This window comes from Rana temporaria, chromosome 2 (genome assembly GCF_905171775.1).
Source record: "Rana temporaria chromosome 2, aRanTem1.1, whole genome shotgun sequence".
NCBI classification, from domain to species: Eukaryota; Metazoa; Chordata; class Amphibia; order Anura; family Ranidae; genus Rana; species Rana temporaria.
Window position 1 is genome coordinate 306459323 of NC_053490.1, and position 21778 is coordinate 306481100.

General features: G+C 41.5%; 1 protein-coding gene across 4 annotated transcripts in view; it reads left to right on the forward strand.

The window, feature by feature from the left end:
- Positions 1-1553, forward strand: part of MAP7D1 (MAP7 domain containing 1) — a 148074-nt gene extending 146521 nt beyond the window's left edge. For all 4 annotated transcript variants that reach the window (XM_040337333.1, XM_040337332.1, XM_040337331.1 and 1 more), the window contains one exon: positions 1009-1553. In XM_040337333.1, the coding sequence (XP_040193267.1) occupies positions 1009-1019 (11 nt within the window). In that variant the 3' untranslated portion in view covers positions 1020-1553. The remainder of the gene's footprint in view (positions 1-1008) is intronic.
- The last annotated feature ends 20225 nt before the right edge of the window (positions 1554-21778 follow it).

Consider the following 21778-nt stretch of genomic DNA (forward strand, 5'->3'; position numbering starts at 1 on the left):
GCTTGCAGAAGCGAACGCATAAGTGAGTAGCAGCCGCATATGTAAACGGTGTTCAAACCACACATGTGAGGTATCGCCGCGATTGGTAGAGCAATAATTCTAGCCCTAGACCTCCTCTGTAACTCAAAACATGCAACCTGTAGAATTTTTTAAACGTCGCCTATGGAGATTTTAAAGGGTAAAAGTTTGTCGCCATTCCACGAGCGAACGCAATTTTGAAGCGTGACATGTTGGGCATCAATTTACTCGGCGTAACATTATCTTTCACAATATAAAAAAAAATGGGCTAACTTTAATGTTGTCTTATTTTTTTATTTAAAAAAGTGTATTTTTTTCCCAAAAAAGTGCGCTTGTAAGACTGCTGCGCAAATACGGTGGGACAGAAAGTATTGCAACGACCGCCATTTTATTTTCTAGGGTGTTAGAATAAAAAATATATTTAAAAAGAGGTGAAAGAGGCCAAGCAGGGAGATGACAAATAATAAAAATCATTTTAATTAAGAAAAAAAAAAAGGCGCCAGATGAAGACCACAATCACTTCCTGCTCTTCTCCACTTTGGGAAGGAGATGGGCGGGCAGTAAATACAGGCAGAAATCCCCATTAGTATTAATGGTTGTCTCTTGTCATACAAGCGGCGACCACAAGATGGCGTCAGACTACAGTAGGAATTATAGGCCTGCAGTAGGCCGCAAAGCGCGGCGGGGGGGAACGGAGACGCAGGATACCCCAGCTCACCCCAGGCGCCAGGTCGCTAATTCTAGTCACAATTGTCGCAATTGCGACCAGGCGCCCGGGAATTGTCGAACTCTGAGCTATAGAGTAGATTGAACACAGGCACTGGACTGGGTGCTATACCCTCAGCACTTCAACATATCATGGTCAACATCTACGTTCTCAGAATTTGGAATAATTTTCTTGTCAAATAATAAGTAATGTTACATTTTAGTTTCTTGGAGTTTGAAAATTTCCTTTATTAATTTTTATTTATATCTTTTACTTCCTTACAGAAGTTCTGTAACCCTTTATAAGGCTGTATCAGAGTTCCTGTTGGCTGGAAGGACTTCAAGGTGATGGCGATGAGAAGAACAGTAGATCTTTGGGGCCAACGTCCTAACATTGAAACCTTCATGTTGTCACCATTAGATCACTATGAAATTCTTACTGAAGAGGCCACCGTGAACTGAATGTCAAAGGGAGATAGACTGAAAATGCTGGCCACAATGAATGTGGCTGCAAGTAGGACAGATATTACCAGTGCCACATCTACCCACCATTGACAAATACTGGACACTTCTTAGTGTTATTATAATTTTGTGTTTTTGTTTCTAACATGCACCTTATATAATAAAGTAAAACTGACAAGGTTTATTTCACAAGGACGCGAGGAGACAAGTGGTAAAAAGTGGAATAACCCAGCCCTGTCTGAAAATGTGTGAATGAGCTTCCTGGTGCTCCTAATAATGTAGCTATTTAATGACAAGAGACTGCTGGGTACAATGCTGTATGTGAATTCTGTAAATAAAACCTCACAGTGTTACATCCACATTCATAACACATCGCCTTTTCTTGCATATGACAATAGTGGGAGACGCCCCCTCCCCTTTTTAAGCTGGCTTTATAGGCTGTGATGCCATTCCCGTGTTTTAGGTGTGACTGTATGTAATGTAGCAACAGGCAGACAATGGACTGCCATATAATTGGTCATTGATCCCTCTTTTGCTTGATGTTCACATCAACAGTGCAGCATATAGTCAGTCAGTCAGTACTGCTAAGTCTGTAACAGGTGCCGGACTTTGTTCACAAACTGAATGCATATGGGTAGGGTCCAAGTCAGGCTGCCTATAATTCTGTATGCACTAGCCAGTCTGCACATCTGCCTTCAGCTAGTAAATATGCTACCCACCACGTGTCATCAGAGCTTGAAAATGCTGGGCTCAAAAGGTTTTCTTATTTTAGATGTACAGCAGGCCAGCAAAGCCCTGCTGCTTCCTTCCATTTTAAAGAAATTGTACACATACCCTTGAATTGACAAATGAGTACATGTGCCCAATGTACTCTAGCAGTACAGCAATGTTTCCAATGCACACTTGGTTGGTTTGAATATCCTGTACATTGTATGCAAATATAGACAACAATATACAGTCTTTGCAACGTTTGTTTTAAATATACATAAAGTGGACAGCTTGACGTACCTATTCTTATCGGTGCGTTTTAATCTTTCAAACAGCTTTGTTTCTATTTAAAGTGGAGGTTCACCCTAAAAACAAGTATATACCATCCAATCCAGCATACTGCCGACATGTACAGTATGCTGTTTTTTTTTTTTTTTTTTCGGTTTACATACCGTAGTATAGGTATTTTCCCCCCCAGCTTCCGGGTAGTAAATCCCGCGGGAGTGGGCGTTCCTATTCATAGACTAAGTGATTGACGTATGACAAAAGCTTCACCCCCGGCGCATAATGCGCATCACCAGTTTCCGAAAGAAGCCGAACTGCGAGTCGGCGCTATGCGGCGCCTGCGCACCGACGTTCGGCTTTTTTCGGAAACTGGTGACGCGCCTTTTGCACCGGGGGTGAAGCTTTTGTCATACGTCAATCACTTAGTCTCTGAATAGGAACGCCCACTTCCGCGGGATTTACTACCCGGAAGCGTGGGGGAAAATACCTAGACTACGGTATGTAAACCGGAAAAAAAAAAAAACAGCATACTGTACATGTCGGCAGTATGCTGGATTGAATGGTATATACTTGTTTTTAGGGTGAACCTCCGCTTTAATAGTTTTCAAATAATATATGTACATGGAGGCAGCCATATTGACTCCTTTATGTATTCAGGCACTGCTTCCTACACAATGATTTTGCTTTACTGCTCCTCTTCACAGTGCTAGTCAGTCAGTTATCTGACTAATCAAACACAATGAACTCCCAATGCAAGTGATTTTATTAGTGATTAAGCAGTCTACCCCAACCCTCCCCCCAAAAAAAGAGTAATCTTTAAAATATGTAAAAATAACTGGAATAACAACACACTGAAAATACCCACTTGATGACCTACCCTGGTACATTACTGAACTTTAAGTGGTTGTACAGGGATGATGATTGCACTGTTTTTTTTAGAGGCGATGGTTGCTCTTACAATAGCAATCGGAGCGGCTAACTAGCTGCTGGATTGCTTTTACAAGCAGTGGGAAGGGACGTTTCCACACTCCCCGGCTGCCCCCACCTTTCACAGCTTTACTGGGGATCTCCCATCCCACAGGAATTCCACCAGCTGATCGGAGCGCTGAACAAAGACTCAATTGGCTTTGTTCTGTTCTCGGCTATCGTAACCTAGAAGCAATGACCTGACATCACTTTCGGTTTACCCGGAAGTCAACAGTGCCATTTAAAAAAATCAAAAGCATTCGAACACACCAAATGGTGTGATTGAATGCTTTCAAGGACAGAGGAGGTTATTAGAGACCCCAGATCTCTCCATTTAGAGTGCCTGTCACAAAGAAGAAAGGAATACATTTGGCTGGACTTTAGAAGCAAGATAGGATGCATTGTTTGCATAAAACTACTGGTCTCATTTGATGTGATGGTTGCTTTAAAATTCAGCCACCACATTAATAGACTGGTAAACTGCAATAAAACAAAAAAAGTTTTCGAGGTTTGGATGCGCTTAATGCTGGCCATACACTGTTCAAATCTCAGCCGCTTCAGCGGGAACCGGCTGAGATAAGAATCGTTAATGTTCAGGCTGAATGTACAAGTTGATTGATCGATTAAATTGGGTACAACCAGCCTGACGGATTCTCTTACGATTATCACTAGCAGCTACTACAAAAATGATCTTCTTCCGGTGGGGACAGCTTCCCCTGCCCACCTCCTTCCCCTGCCGGGAGAAGACAATTGCTAATTCCCCTGTCAACAGTGTCTGTATTGATGGCAAATGTCTTTCTTGCAACCCATGGTTGCAGGAATTCGCACAGTGTATGGCCACACTTAAAGCCAATGTTGGTCTGATGCAAGTTTAAGAAGCTGTTTTAATAGTTTTTGCTAGCATTCAGCTTTAATGTAAATTACATCACTGTCTTCTAACCAGTACAATGCAAACCTTGTCAAATGTGGCATGCTTTTGTATTACTTTAATTCATGTTTGAGTTGTTTTTACCTGTTTTTTATTCAGTTTATGATCAGCTTACCAGCTGCTTCAGGCTGCTATGAACTGCTTTGAGATGTTTTGAGCTGCTTTTACAATTATGTTTGCTTGTATAACAAAGGAAAACAACCTGAGAAGCAGACAAGTCCACATTGCAAGTCATTTTTTTTTATTTGAAACAATTGAGTACTGTCTGGGATACTTATTTTTATTTGCACTGAAATCCAAATTTTCAGGACAAGTTTTTAGGGTGCACCCCCTTCTTCAAGGTCCAAGCAGTACTAATACACAAATTTTTAGCAGAATTTTAAATTATAATTAAATGTAAAACTTTTTTTGTTTTTGTTTTGGAGAGTGGAGAGGAATTAGAACACCTGACCGTTTTTTATTGCTGTTTGTGCCCCCTTCAAGGAGATTCACTACCTTGATTTGTCCTGTTTACTATTATCAAAAGTAAAAGAAAAGAAAAAAATTGTGTTGTCCCCAGAAAAGTTAAAGAGGGGAAATCTTCCAATATGGACTCTAGTTCTGGTGACCTGGAGGTCCCCAAGGGATATCCCTTAATTTGCAGGTGTTCCTATCACGTCCTGTTTTTTGCCATGGGACAGGAAGTGAGGGAAATCTCCAATAAAACGCAGATGCCAAAAAATGACAGGGATTTTGACACTCCTTGACTTCCAATCCAAAATGAAAAAAAAAAATGTTTTGCCTGTAGTTCTACTTTTAAGTCCCAGACAAAATCAGTTACTTTTTTTTAAATATTGACTTAAGACTGGACTAGATAAGCTATTATAGATAAAACGGACCTTTACACCAGTTGCTGCAACCTACAGCATTTAACCGCCTTCCAACTGCCTAATGCACATATATGTCGGCAGAATGGCACATGCAGGCAAAGCAACGTACAAGTACCTTGCTTTGAATCTGCCGCCTGTTGGGCGCGCGCCTGCCGCAGGCTCTATGTCTGCCGGTGTCCAGCGATCATGTCACGGAAAGGCATAACGGGAAATGGAACGGAATTGTAAACAAGGCATTTCCCTATTCTGCCTGGTGACAGGACACTGATCTACTGCTCCCTGTCATCGGGAGCAGTGATCAGTGTCGTGTCACATGTAGCCCAGCCCCCTCACAGTTAGAATCACTCCCTAGGACACACTTAACCCCTTCCTCGCCCCCTAGTGGTTAACCCAGGTATCTTCAAACTATGGCCCTCCAGTTGTTCAGGAACTACAATTCCCATTATGCCTAGTCATGTCTGTGAAATTCAGAGGTTTACAATGCCTCATGGGATGTTTAGTTCCGCAACAGCTGGAGGGCCATAGTTTGAGGATCCCTGGGTTAACCCCTTCCCTGGCAGTGTCATTTACACAATAATCGGTGCATTTTTATAGCACTGATCGCTGTATAAATGACAATGGTCCCAAAATAGTGTCAAAAGTGTCCGCTGCAATATCGCAGACACGATAAGAATCGTTGATCGCCACCGTTACTAGTAAAAAATATCAATTAAAATGCCATAGAAACTATGCTCTATTTTGTAGACGCTATAACTTTTGTGCAAACCAATCAATATATGCTTATTGGGTTTTTATTTTTTTTACCAAAAATATGTAGAAGAATACATATTGGCCAAAACTGAGGAACACATTTTTATTTATTTTATATATATATATATATATATATAATTTTTTTTTTGGGGGGGGGGATATTTATTATAGCAAAAACTAAAAAAATTGCTTTTTTTCTAAATTGTCGCTCTTTTTTTTGTTTTTTTTTTGTTTATAGTGCAAAAAATTAAAACTGCACAGGTGATCAAATACCACCAAAAGAAAGCTCTATTTGTGGGGAAAAAAGGACGTCAATTTTTTTTGGGAGCCACCGCACAATTGTCAGTTAAAGCGACGCAGTACAGATTTGCAAAAAGGGGCCCAGTCATTTGGCAGCCAGATCCTCCGGGGCTGAAGTGGTTAAAGCTCTTTGTTAAGATAAATGTCTGCAAATTAAAATTATAAATCCTTCTATACTCCTTACACTGGACTCTAGATAAACACTAAATAATGCACTTCTGTGCTGATCCTAAAAATATAATTTTTTAATTTGAGGTAGTATAATACCGAACCCCTGTACTGTAAAATTTAAGACCAGTGTTGGCAGCCATTGAGGCTGGTAAGAGCCAGTGCACATTAGTATTTAAACTTCACATGTTTCCCGGCGTTGAGAGAACTGTAATACTTTGTTGCAAAGAGAATATATCCAAATTGAATTTACATTACTTTCATTTACTTACTGCAGAGGTGACTCTTTAAAGGAGTTGTAGAGGAAAAAAAAAAATGTTGCTGAAATTACTGTTTACAGGGTATAGAGACATAATAGTTAAACTGATTCCTTTTAAAAATGATTAAAAACAGATACAAATCAATCATATAATGTACCTACAGTTTCGTTTTTGCATGTTTACTGCTTCTGTGATGTACAGAGACTCAGAGCCAATACAGGGCGGTGATGGTTTGTAAAACGAAACTGATTGGTGTTGATGGGTTTTAGACACATCTCCTTGATGGCGATTAATCACACCTCCTTGATTAGTGACCACAGAGAGAAAGCTCCCATGACTTTTTTCATCAGGAAACAGACAACCAGGAAGTGTTCAGAACAGAGAAGGATTACAGCAAAAACGAACAATGAGGACATGAAACCAGGACTGCAGTAAGGTAAAGGAAGCTATTTAGCTAAAAAAAAATCCTTTAGTGAACCTTTAAATGAGCAAATGTTATTTCATTTTACAATGATCACTGCAGGGATTGTCCTACATTGCTCCCATCAATTATACACTACGTGATATAGTATATACAATTGCTCCTGTAATTGGACTATTTTATGCTTCTCTTCTATCCTTCCCAAGTGCTGGATCTGGATGCAAATGACATGCTGACTGTTTTAAGTACAGCAATATGGTATAAAGTACTGGATTTCTTAATTTTGATCACTTATGCTAGCCATACACAACTCAAGTGTGGAATTGGGCAAAATTCAGGGCCCTGTCGGCACCACCTGGCTCAACAAACTAAGATTGAAAAAAATCAAAGTAGTCGGGTGGAATACTGTCAGTCGAACAGTGACTGGCATCCAATCAGATGCAGGGGTATGAATTTAATAGTCTGCAGGGGGGAGATAAGGCATGGATGGAGGAAACTATTGATTTATCCTTTTCAATCCCTTAGACTGGCCAGACACGTAAATATTTCCATTGTTCAGTCCAGCAGGCAGAATCTCCTACTGCCAGCTATTGTATCCCTATGTGAATAAAAGTAACAAACACGCCAATCGATCAGTTCTGAAGAATATCTTTTATTCTTGAAAGTGAAGTCACAATCGGTGGAAAAAGGGCAACCAATGTGTTTCAGAGGCCAACAAAAATCCTATTCATCAGGGCTTGGTTTTGGTTGCTATAGTTCCAATATGGACTAACCCCCCCCCCCCCCCCCCACACACACACAACTCAATTTTAACCTATGTATAACCAGCATTAGAAAACAAAAAGGGTGCAAGCAGCGCAAAAATAAAATAACCCTCCCCCTTCACAAATGCAAGCTGAACACTGACTGGACAATCACAAAATCCAAAAGATGCAAAAATGTATAAGAAATCGTGCAGCGCAATATAAATACAATTAAACTAAAGTGCAAAACACAGTTGTTATACTGATAATAAATTAATCATGAATGGTGCGTAAATAATGCAAAAATCAGTTCAAAAAGTGAAAAATTACAAAGGAATAGGGTGACAACCACTCCAAATCTTCACCGGTGACTTTAACTTTAATTAAGTGATCCCTCCACCGTTAAGAATGGCTACTCTCACCTTAAAGCGGAGGTTCACCCATAGCTTACACTTTTTAGCCTTAGATTCCTGCTCGTTTTGTCTAGGGGAATCGGCTATTGGTTTTAAAATATGATCCGTACTTACCCGTTTACGAGATGCATCGTCTCCGTCGCTTCCGGGTATGGGCTGCGGGAATGGGCGTTCCTTCTTGATCGAGAGGCTTCCGACGGTCGCATCCATCGCGTCACGATTTTCCGAAAGAAGCCGAACGTCGGTGCGCAGGCACAGTATAGAGCCGCACCGACGTTCGGCTTCTTTCGGCTACGAGTGACGCGATGGATGCGACCGTCGGAAGCCTCTCGGTAGACTGTCAATCAAGAAGGAACGCCCGCTCCCGAAGACCCATACCCGGAAGCGACGGAAGAAGATGCATCTCGAAAACGGGTAAGTACGGATCATATTTTAAAACCAATAGCCGATTCCCCTAGACACAGCGAGCAGGAATCTAAGGCTAAAATAGAAACAAAAACCGAATTGGGTGAACTCCCGCTTTAAGGTATGGACCCCTGTTTTACCAGGCAGTCATACCAGCAGAAATCGATAGACAGATTGGTGCAATATTTGGATAGCAAACTTCTTATGCCCCGTACACACGATCACTTTTTGTCATGAAAGAAAACAACGTTTTTCATCAAGAAAAAAAAACGAAGTTTTTCCAACTTCATCATAAAAAACGACGTTGCCCACACACCATCGTTTTTTTTTCAAAATGCTCTAGCAAAGCGCGGTGCCGTACAACACATACGACGGCACTATAAAGGAGAAGTTCCATTCGCCTTTGGGCTGCTTTAGCCGATTCCGTGTTAGTAAAAGATGATTCGCGCTTTACTGTCTGTTACAGCGTGATGAATGTGCTTTCTCCATTATGAATGGTAGTTTTACCAGAACGAGTGCTCCCGTCTCATAACTTGCTTCTGAGCATGCGCGGGTTTAAAACTTTGTTTTAGCCCACACACGATCATTTTTTACAACACAAAAAACAACATATTCAAAAACGACATAAAAAATTGAAGCATGTTCGAATTTTTTTTTGGCAGTTTTCAGAAGACGGAAAACGATGTGAAGCCCACACACGATCATTTTAAATGACGTTTTTAAAAATGTCATTTTATTTCATGCCAAAAAACGACTGTGTGTACGCGGCATCAGGCCCCATACACACGATAGAATCCATCCGCTGAAATTTATCCGCGGATCGGTTTCAGCGGATCGACGGATTTATCTGTTGATCCGCTGGAACGTACACACTAGCGCCCAAAAATCTCCGCGAACCAGAACGTATGCAACGTAAACCACGTAAAACGTCACTATAAAGGGGAAGACCAAAGTCAACGGCGCCGCCCTCTGTTCCGCTTTTGCTAGTTCCGTGTGACCGCGTGCTAGTGAAGGTTTGGTTAGAGCCGATTCGTGCTTTTCATTCTCCGCGTTTTGACAGTAGGTATTCTCGGGTTCAGTGCGTTTGCTTGCGGGTTTGCAGTTGGCATTCGGGCACAGGCTTTCAGCACGTTTCCGCGTACTGTGCGCTCGTATCTGTGTGTCGTGCGGGCTTAGCAGGTTGTGCTGGATTTGCGAGTGCTTTCTGTTGGAGTGTGTTCTTGACTGACCAGCCGGCCGGTTTGAATCCATGATGGAGCAGCAGCGTCGATTCTCGCGAATTGGTGCTGGTTATGGGATTGCTAATGGACAGGCTCAGCGAATCAGTTGTTTGGCCAGGAACAGTGGGAGGAGGCGTTTCTGGGCCAAGAATTGGTTGCGCCAGCGTGACCATTTTTCTCATATGCCTCTGCTTAGGGAACTCCAGGAGAATAATCCGGATGATTTTCGGAATTTTCTCCGCATGACGGACCCCGTATTCAACCGTCTGCTGGAACTTCTGTCCCCCTATATCACGAGGCAGGACACTGTGATGCGCCAAGCCATCACGGCCGAGCAGAGGCTTATTGCCACGTTGCGGTACCTGGCGACTGGGAGGAGCCTGCAGGACCTCAAGTTCTCGACAGGCATCTCTCCCCAGTCACTTGGGGTCATCATACCGGAGACGTGTACTGCCATCATACATGTTCTGCAGGAGGAGTATCTTAAGGTAAGTTCCCTAATTTGAACAACACAATTTTGTTTTTTTAAATGTGTGAGAAAGTCTTTTTTTTTTTCTTCCCTAATAACCATGAGATTGTAATCTGCTGTGTGTGGGATGTTCCCTTTTCTCCCCAGGCATGTTGTTAACCTTTACATGTTTGTTTTGGGCCTAGCTGCATATTTTTTCCTTACCCACCATAAACCTGTCCAGCATGCTTTCCTAGGCCCAAACCCACCTAGCCTAAATTCTCGTTTATTTTTAGGATAATCAATTGTAGCTCTGCCCCTCCCCCCCCCCCAAAATAGTTTCTTGCTCTATCATCAGAGGGATGTGGAGTCTGATAATTAAGTGGGTCTATATTTTTCCCCAAAAAAAAAAAAAATCACAATGCTTGTGTGAAATGTGAATCCTGTTGTTGATGTTGCACAATGATGGTTTTTCGATTATGTTTGCAATGTTTATGTGCCAAAGTAGTAAATCTCATTTTTTGTTTGTCCCCACAGCTACCCTCCACCCCACAGGAATGGCAGTCTGTGGCTTCCCAATTTGCCCAGCGGTGGGATTTTCCTAACTGCGGTGGAGCAATAGATGGGAAACACGTCCGCATTGTGCCCCCACGCCACTCGGGGTCCTACTATTTTAACTACAAGGGTTATCATAGTATTGTGTTGATGGCGGTGGTGTCGGCACAGTATGAGTTTCTATATGTGGACGTGGGGAAGAATGGCCGGATGTCAGATGGGGGAGTGTTCTCACGGACTGATTTCTACGATCGTCTCCAAACTGGTGATCTGGCACTGCCACCAGATGAAGACAATGTGGAAGGACTTCCGTTTGTGTTCCTAGCGGACGAGGCTTTCGGGCTTGGACCTCACCTAATGCGGCCTTTTCCCCAGAGGACCCTCACCTCAGAGAGGAGTGTGTTCAATTTTCGGTTGTCCAGGGCTCGGAGGGTAGTCGAGAATGCCTTTGGGATCCTCAGCAACCGGTTCCGCCTGTTCCTGACATCGATACATTTGGCGGAATATAAATTGAACACCGTTATATTTGCCTGCTGCATTTTGCACAACTTTTTACGCAGGCATTCCCAGACGTACCTATCCGACAGCGTTTCTGAGGCAAGACTACTCTCAGATCCTCTCCCTGGGCTGGTCACTGGTCGCGCTGGCATTGGCACCCCATCTGCTCGTGAGGTACGCGACAAATATGTTGAGTACTTCATGGGTCGGGGGGCCATTGCTATGCCAGATCATATTTCTTTCTAATTTGGCCCCCCAAAGAAAGGAATATTCTCAGAAAAAATAAATAATTAGACCATTGGACTTTATACAGTTGTTTGTCATTACTGCTTTTTCTATTTTTTTCTGTCTTCCTGGTTAGCCCAAAAAATAGTGCACTTCTAGTGCCAAATGTAGGGTTCAGGTTTTAGTAAATAAACACAATTGCACATTATTCACTCATCTCCAAACTGGGTATTCAGCATCTTAAAAAATCAAGCCACTCCTTGTAATGTTTTAAAACCAACTTTTTTTATTGTCAGCTTTTTTCTATGTTTTTGGCAAAAGGTTTTTTTTGTGCTCTTAAACATGCCAACTTTTTTATGTTTCACGTTGATTAGTTATTTTTTTTATTTTTAGTAAGTATCCTTTTTTTTTTTTTTATGGGTTCCAAACAATTTCTTCAATTTTTTTTGTCGTAATAGTGTGTAAAAATATATTCAAAATTTTTTTTACATATTTGTTCAACAAATAATCGTTATTATTTTTTTGGGGGAAATATTTTATAACAATATAATTTTTTTTTTTTTTTTGGGTGTTGTTTTTTTTGGAAATCAATTAAAAATATTGATCATATTTTTGGGATCGATGTGTTAAACAATCTTTTTTTTTAATTTTTGGTTAAATTTTTTTGTTTTTTGTACATTTTTTTTTTTTATTTTTGTTTACTTTTTCTGTTTTGTATGGCTTGTTGAATGGAAGCCATTTTTAAACTATACAATAGAAAACATGTCCCAAAAAATACAAACCCAAATGTGTCACTTTTGCATTCCCAAAAACAGTCATTGTGTGAGGTCACACCGGAACACGCCAAAATTTCAAGATGCACACATTCAGTGCTTTTCGCCAAATGTCAGTTCTACCACAACAAAAGACTTTAAAAAGGCGACATGTGCTATCTGCCATCATGGGTGAACAATGTCTGGGTTTTGTGGGAGCAAACCTTTCCTCGAAAATTATTTAATAATCGAGGAGGGGGTTGTACCCACAAAGCACAGATATTCTATATTCTGTGATGGCAGATAGCACATGTTGACACACTGTGTGTGCATCTTCAAATTTTGGCGTGTTGCTGAGTCAGACATAAAAACAGGTTGGGGGATGGGCGGGGGGGGTTGGTTTATTCTTTCACACGGCCCATCATGTCAATGATGTTCTTATAGTTTTGCTCTATAACCACCATTCGTTGCCGCATAGTGTCCAGCTCGGCACAGCAGTCGACTATTATATTGCGCACATTCTGTTCCATCTGAACCATCTGTTGCCGCATATTTTCCATTTCGCTGCTGCACTCCATTACTTGCTGGATTATAATTCCCGCACTTGCCCGAGAAAAATGGGGAACAGCATCTTCATCCCCTACAAAATTAGTAAAAAATATAAAATTAGACATTTGACCGGACGAGATACATCTAGGGTTGCCAGCTCATCACTTTAAACCAGAACACAGATTAATTACACAGGTTCTGTGGCTGATTAAAAGGTGGTAATTTTACTCACCTGGTGCCATATCAGCATTACATTAGCCACAGAACATGTGTAATCCATATGTGTTCTGGATTAAAGGGATGAGGTGGCAACCCTATCTACATCTGTTTTGCCCTATCAAGCTGGGATGACACTGACCTGATGTCGTGTTGATTTCCTCCTCCTCCACCACTTCTCCATCTTCAATAACTCCTCCTTCTTCTTCTTCCACCAATCCACCATCTTCAAAATCTGCTAAATCTTCTTCTTCAATTTCATCTTCCTCCTCAACAACTACCAGATCTAAAATTACGCCATCATCCTCTCTTCCTTCCTCCTCCTCCTCCACATCCTCCTCTCTTCCTTCCACCTCCTCCTCAACATCCTCATCTCTTCCTTCCACCTCCTCCTCAACATCCTCCTCTATTCCTTCCTCCTCCTCCACATGGCCAGATGGCAGATCCCGGGCATGTCTGGCCCTCTCTGCCTCCTCAAATTGCTGGCGTCTTCTTTCCCCTAGAAAAAAAAAAAAAAAAAAAAGATATTGTAGAGCATAAATCGCACACATTGCATAGAGGTTTAGAGGCTTTTTTGAAAAATATTTAGTTGTCTTATGAACACAAACCTATATTTTAGGATGACTTCTAGGCCAAGCTCTGATTAATTCCATTTTTAGCAAAGTGACACACATGGATGTCCCCCCCTTATAATTTAGAGCTGAGACCATCCAAATTTTCTGGTAAGATTTTGAGGGAGACACAGGTGCTATGGATTAACAGATATGGAAACACCTGCTTAGTAGCACTGTTTGCATTTCCCATTCTTGGATTTAATTGTTCAATTAAAAAATTTGACCACAATGTTTACAAACAATGTTTTTGGCAAGAGAGGCATGTCCAGGTGTGTTGTTCCTGGGCCAACATCGTATTTTTGCGAAGCAACCTGATGTGAACAAGGTTTCCTATTAACAGTCGTTGGCCAAGCAAATGAGATTTTGAGAAATACAATTATTTAAACATATTTTCAGAAGTACAACCAGGCCAAGGATACAGATGTAGAAATGTACCTGACCAAACATTCAAATAATAAAATTGTCCCCACCCCTCAAAACAAAAAATAACTTACGTTTTTTGAGTATTTTTTTTATTTTCTTTAGTTGATGTGGCTCACGAAGCTTTAAGTCGGACCACCGCTTCCGTAGCTGCTCCTTGGACCTTGCGATGCCAAACATCCTCTGCATTTTACGTGCCACCTTCTCCATAATTTTCCCCTTCCTGCGGTTGGGGGTCTTGTATGGGCCATATTGCCCATCATAGTCCTTCCTCCGCATAATGTCTACCAGCTCAACCATTTCGTCAAAGGACATATTAGTTGCCTTATAACGTTTAGGCTGGGATCGGGACGTTCCTGCCTCTGTCCCCTCACTTCTGGCCTGAGAGCTCCGTGCATGCTCGCCTGTCATCGCCATCTTTCATCCCCACAGAGATTAGGGGCGTGGAAATCTGGAAATGTCCCGTCATGGGCGGGGACCAGGGCGGCGGGTACTACATACGCGGAGTCTAGAGAATGAATAAGACGTGATTACGTAGGTTACGCGGAGATAATGCGCCCGTTTCTGCTCAGTTGCTTACGCGGAGATTAGTAAAACATTTGACTGCAAGTAACACAGTTAACGCCAGATTTACATAATTAACATTGAGTAGGGGGCAAGACGATGTGTCACGCACACGCGGAGTCTTTTAAAGGGAACCTACGTGATTACGTTGCTTACGCGGAGATTTGTAGAACATTTGACAGCAGTAACACAGTTAACGCCAGATTTTGAGAATTAACATTGATTAGGGGGCATGGCAATGGTGACGATGTGTCACGCACACGCGGAGTCTATAAAAGGGAACCGAGGTGATTACGTTGCTTACGCGGAGATTATTTCATTGAGCTGCACGAGGAGCTAGAGATAAGGTACAAACTTGAAACATGGGATCAGCAGAGGCCTAGAAACTTGAGAGCCATGGGATTGTGGTTTTGTCTGTTGTTTGCAGCCTTTTAACGCAAATTAGTATGTTTATTGTGTCCCCACAAACTGAATTAAATTCTCACAATGCTTTTACACATCACTTAAATCTAGATGTGAAGAATGCTCTACCTAGTTTTACTTTTTGCCAGGTGTATTGTGATCATGCAAGTATTGTTCTGTGTTGGTTGGCCAAAGGTTATTAGGAAGTGTATTTAGATTTCAGGAATGATGAGTGGCAGGCTAAGTACACATTAAATACTGCCTTCATGAAAGGTCGCAATCTGTAAATTTGGGGATGGGTCTAGATTACACGTATTTAGCAAAATGATTTTAAAAAGGGTCTGCATGTGAACTAATTTTGGGTCACAACAATGGGGCAGAGCTGGCCAGCATTTTGGCTGCAGGAGACACTGTGTTTGCATAGTACAAGATCAATCTGGGGCCACATATGAATACAATGTGAATGATGGGCATTTTCTAATTTGTAAAATTTTTGGTTTAACAGTGTTCATCAGAAATTTACCTTCGAAAACTCACAAATGGAAAATATCGTGGGAAAGGAGATAATTTCTAGGCTAATAGAGAAGTTTAGGGAAATGCCCCTACTTTGGGATTCAAAACATCCTCATTATTCAAACCGGGACCAACGAAAGGCAGCACTTGCTGAAATAGCTAGATATCTGCAGACATGGGTTCCCGGCTGCACAGGCAACATGGTGAAGAACAAAATGAATAACCTGAGGGCCGCATACAGAGCAAAAAGAAGAGAACTTCGGGAGCAAAGATCAGGAGCAGCAGCAAGAGAGTCCACGTTGCCAAGTCTGTGGTACTACCAGGAGATGGAGTTTTTGGGGGATCAAATAGAGGGCCGGCAATCAATGTCAAGCCTTCCACCCAGACAGCAGGGCAGCAGACCTTCCACAGATCACCCCAGCCAGGAGGAGGACGGTGAGGGGCTGGCTGGCAGGCAGGAAAATCTGCGACTCTCCACTTCTGATGAGGTAGAGTATTTTAAAAAATGTTTTTGGCCTGCTAATTCTTGTTTGTTTATTGAGTTGATATTGTAATCCCAAACAAAAAAATGGACTTGAAAAGTCATGGTCATAAAAATAGGGGTGATGGATGCCAAGTACAGGGATCAGAAGGAGAGTCTATTCAAGTTTAAAGTAAGATAAAACAAACCAGTCTAGAGCATGAAAATGTGTGTGATTTGCTTGTGCCAAATTTTTAAACATGTCACTTTTTTTTACACAGGAAGAAGGGAGCAACCAGGAAAGATTGGCTCATGATGCTGAGCTGCCTGCCAGCCAGGAGGAAGGGGTCATTGTCAGCCAGGAGGAGGAGGCCGGGCCCAGCACCAGCCAGGAGGGCCCCAGGCCCACGGTCAGCCCCACCAGGCAACTCCCTCCCCCCAGGGTCAGGCAAACTGGCCTAATGAGGCGCAGGAGGCAGGTGGAGGATGAGAGCCTCCGAATGATTAGGGAAGCTAGCGCCTTAATGAGGGCCCCCCTCAACCCCACTGAGGCCTACAGTGCCTATGTGGCCCATGAATTGTCCCAAGCGGGGGAGGACGGTCAGAGGCGTGCCAGGAACCTCATGAACCAGGTGCTTTTATGGCTGCACCAGGGCTGGCTGACCGATGACACTGAGCTGAGTGACCCGGCCTATCCTGCACAACACCTGCTAACTCCTCCTGCTGCCACATCATCCCGACCTGCAAGGGGCCGTGGACGGGTCCGTGGAAGATCTGCTGCAAGGAGTGTTCCAAGGAACAGGAGACGATGATTGCCGGCCTTCTATTTGATCCCCCAAAAACTTCATGTTTTTTGGAGTACCACAGCCTGGGCTCCATTGGCTCACTTGCTGCTGCTCCTGGTTTTTGTTTTTGTTGTTCTTTTTTTGTTCTCGGTATGCGGTCCTCAAGGTTATTCATTTTGTCCTTGACTATGTTGCCTGTGCAGTCTGGAACACAAGTCTGCATTTATGTTGCTATCTCAGCAAGTGCTGCCCTTCTTGGTAATATAATTTTCTTTATGTACCAAATAAATGGTTATTTGATTTACTGAAATACCTTGTCTATTGTGTTTTAATACTGTGGTGATTAGGCATGAAACATTTTAGCAAATAATATGTGTCATTTAGAAAGGACACCAACTCCTTGGGGGGGGGGGGGGGAATTTGGCGTACCAACTTGGGAAAAGAAAAGAGGAAAAACACACGCCTACATAAAATGGTGACATAACTTTACCAAAACAAAACCAAAAAAAAAGGGTAAAAAAATGGCCAAGACAAAAGAATGGGGACATAATTAGCAAAACCAAATAAAAAGGGTAAAAAAATGGCCAAGGGAAAAGAATGAGGACATAATTAGCTAAACATAAAAAAAAGGGTAAAAAAATGGCCAAGACAAAAGAATGGGGACATAATTAGCAAAACCAAATAAAAAGGGTAAAAAAATGGCCAAGGGAAAAGAATGGGGACATAATTAGCAAAACCAAAAAAAAAGGGTAAAAAAATGGCCAAGACAAAAGAATGGGGACATAATTAGCAAAACCAAAAAAAAAGGGTAAAAAAATGGCCAAGACAAAAGAATGGGGACATAATTAGCAAAACCAAAAAAAAAGGGTAAAAAAATGGCCAAGGGAAAAGAATGGGGACATAATTAGCAAAACCAAATAAAAAGGGTAAAAAAATGGCCAAGGGAAAAGAATGGGGACATAATTAGCTAAACATAAAAAAAAGGGTAAAAAAATGGACAAGAAAAAAGAATGGGGACATAATTAGCTAAACCTAAAAAAAAGGGTAAAAAAATGGCCAAGACAAAAGAATGGGGACATAATTAGCAAAACCAAATAAAAAGGGTAAAAAAATGGCCAAGGGAAAAGAATGGGGACATAATTAGCAAAACCAAAAAAAAAGGGTAAAAAAATGGCCAAGACAAAAGAATGGGGACATAATTAGCAAAACCAAAAAAAAAGGGTAAAAAAATGGCCAAGGGAAAAGAATGGGGACATAATTAGCAAAACCAAATAAAAAGGGTAAAAAAATGGCCAAGGGAAAAGAATGGGGACATAATTAGCTAAACATAAAAAAAAGGGTAAAAAAATGGACAAGAAAAAAGAATGGGGACATAATTAGCTAAACCTAAAAAAAAGGGTAAAAAAATGGCCAAGACAAAAGAATGGGGACATAATTAGCTAAACCAAAAAAAAAGGGTAAAAAAATGGCCAAGGGAAAAGAATGGGGAAAATAATTTAATAAACATAAAAAAAAGGGTAAAAAATGGCCAAGGAAAAAGAATGGGGACATAAATTGGAAAAGAAAAACAAAGACATTCACATGTGGATGCAAAAAATAAATTTCAAACATCTGGATAGATGGCATCAGCGAGAGAACGGGTTTATTCTAGCAAGAGAACGCGGAAAAAACAAGAGGAAATAAACGACACACTATATAGTTAAAATGACGAATGTGCCATATCACAAACAAACGAGAGTTTTACCTGAACGAGTGCTCCCATCCCCTTATTTTGTCTGAGCATGCGCGTGGTTCTTATCCGCGGATAATGTGTACTAACCAACGGATCTATCCGTCGGATAGATTCGCAGCGGATAGATTTGTTCAACATCTCAACAAATATTCGATCTGCTGAAAAGCCATTCGACGGAGAAATATCCGCGGAAACAGATCCGCTGGAGTGTACACACCATAGAATATATCCGCTGAAACCCATTTGCGCGGATTTATCCGCGGATGGATTCTATCGTGTGTATGGGGCCTCAGGCTCGGCAGCATTGAGATCGAGGATAAGAGAAAAAACAGATCTAGGTGCTTTCTGCTTTAAAAACGGCTTAGGTTTATTAAAAAGGCATAACAGGCTACTCAGCATTAGACCAACTCTCTTGTATTGCCTCCTTCCTACCCCAAGGGACTTACATAGTTACATAGTTAGTCAGGTTGAAAAAAGACACAAGTCCATCCAGTTCAACCACAAAAAACAAAATAAAAAAACACAGTAAAATCCTATACACCCAACTTCATACCCACAGTTGATCCAGAGGAAGGCAAAAAACCCCAGCGGAGCATGATCCAATTTGCTACAGCAGGGGAAAAAATTCCTTCCTGATCCCCCGAGAGGCAATCGGATTTACCCTGGATCAACTTTACCTACAAATCTTAGTACTCAGTTATATTCTGTACATTTAGGAAAGAATCCAGACCTTTCTTAAAGCAATCTACTGATCTGGCCAGAACCACCTCTGGAGGGAGTCTGTTCCACATTTTCACAGCTCTTACTGTGAAAAAACCTTTCCGTATTTGGAGGTGAAATCTCTTTTCCTCTAGACGTAAAGAGTGCCCCCTTGTCCTCAGTGATGACCGTAAAGTGAATAACTCAACACCAAGTTCACTGTATGGACCTCTTATATATTTGTACATGTTGATCATATCCCCCCTTATTCTCCTCTTCTCAAGAGTGAATAAATCTAGTTCCTCTAATCTTTCCTCATAGCTGAGCTCCTCCATGCCTCTTATCAATTTGGTTGCTCTTCTCTGCACTTTCTCCAGTTCTCCTATATCCTTTTTGAGAACTGGTGCCCAAAACTGAACTGCATATTCCAGATGAGGTCTTACTAATGATTTGTACAGGGGCAAAATTATATCTCTGTCTCTGGAGTCCATACCTCTCTTAATACAAGAAAGGACTTTGCTCGCTTTGGAAACCGCAGCTTGGCATTGCATGCCATTATTGAGCTTATGATCAACTAAAACCCCCAGATCTTTCTCCACTACAGACCCCCCCAGTTGTACTCCCCCTAGTATGTATGATGCATGCATATTCTTAGCCCCCAAGTGCATAACTTTACATTTATCTACATTAAACCTCATCTGCCACTTAGTCGCCCAATCAGACAGAGCATTGAGGTCGGCTTGTAAATTGGAGACATCCTGTAAGGACGTTATTCCACTGCATAGCTTGGTGTCATCTGCAAAGACAGAAATGTTACTTTTGATCTCAGACCCAATATCATTTATAAATATATTGAAAAGTAAGGGTCCCAGCACTGAACCTTGGGGTACACCACTGATAACATTGGACCATTCAGAGTAAGAATCATTAACCACGACTCTCTGAATTCTGGCTTTCAGCCAGTTTTCTATCCATTTACAAACTGATATATCCAATCCTGTAGACCTTACCTTACACATGAGCTGTGTGTGCGGAACTGTATCGAACGCTTTTGCAAAATCCAAATATATCACGTCCACAGCCACGCCTCTGTCCAGGGTTTTACTTACCTCTTCATAAAAGGAAATCAGGTTTGTCTGACAACTTCTGTCTTTCATGAATCCATGTTGACTGCTGCTTAAATAGTTTTTTTCCAGCAAGAACTCATCCATGTGGTCTTTTATTAAACGTTCCAGTATCTTCCCAACTATAGAAGTTAAACTAACAGGTCTATAGTTACTTGGTAAAGACTTTGTTCCCTTTTTAAATATGGGCACCACATTGGCCCTGCGCCAATCCAGTGGTACTATTCCTGTCTTTAATGAGTCCCTAAATATTAGATACAGTGGCTTTGAAATGACAGAGCTCAACTCACCTAGGATCCGTGGGTGGATGCCATCAGGTCCAGGTGCTTTATCCACCTTTATTCTGTCTAAATATTTCTGGACCATATCACTTTTGAGCCATTGTGGATTTGGGGCTGTGTCACTCCCACCCCCATTTTGGACATGAGCTCCCCCATGCTCCATTGTATACACAGAGCTGAAGAAAACATTTAATAAATTTAAAAAATAAAAAGCAAATATCCGCGCTTAGGAAACACTAGTTGGAAATATGTGACAGTACTTAAATACAAACATGAAATAAATATTCCAAGATAACAGTAAGATTGTAGTGAGACTGCAGCCCCCCCAAAGAATGTGATCCCCTAAAGGATACAGAAATAATGGGCAGTGGTGTGGGGGTAGTGGCGCTGTCTAAGTGGAGGCTGATATTACCCAAAGGTAGTATGAACAAACTATATGGACTACAGAAGCAATAAGTGATATATGTGTCCTGAATATAGTGCCTCTTACAATATGTGATGTGCCAGTGGTGAAATAGATGACTTAAGTGTGGCTAAGACCACATGCTCTAGTGTACAAATATCGTTGGACAAAGGTATTAATACTGAAAAGTGATAGCGTAGATGCCAGATAATGTGTCCAAAAAAGTAAAAAAATATAAAAAATCCAAAAAATCCAAAAAGTGTCTATAAGTTCAAAAAAGAGTATATATAAAAATATATATAAAAAGCAACAATCCGAGTGTAAACCAGATAAGTAAACAGCAGTCCAGAGTGATAATGGTGACAATGTGACTTTCCAAGTAGATAGGTGATCACAGTATGCAGTAGTGCAGAAATGCGAAGTGGATCCGGTGCTCCCCCTCCTGGGTCCCTACTCACCAGAGGCCCTCACCCCTGCAGGGGTAAAGTGCATAGAAGATATCCAACCGACTCGGGTCCTCGCTCTCCTATTGGGTCCTACGGTCCAGCTGGTACCAAACAGATCCTGGGTGGCCGGATTCCTCCAAGGGATGAAAAAAAGTTCTCATAGAGTAGTAGGTTCAGGTTCCAGTGGGTAAGGTTTATTGGTACAGCCAAAGGCTTATACTGAAAACATGTATACAAATATAGATATAGCCAAAGGCTTATACTGAAAACATGTATACAAATATAGATATACAAAAGGAAAAAATAAATAAAAATATATGTGTGTAAAAATGGATTAAAAAATGAAATAAAAACGGGGGCCAGATAGACTGCTTGTGGATACAAGCAGACAGTTATCTGTATATTGACAAGCTTCCCAGCACAGCACAAGCTCCACAAATGAGAACCAGCGTGGAAACGGCGTGCGTTCCA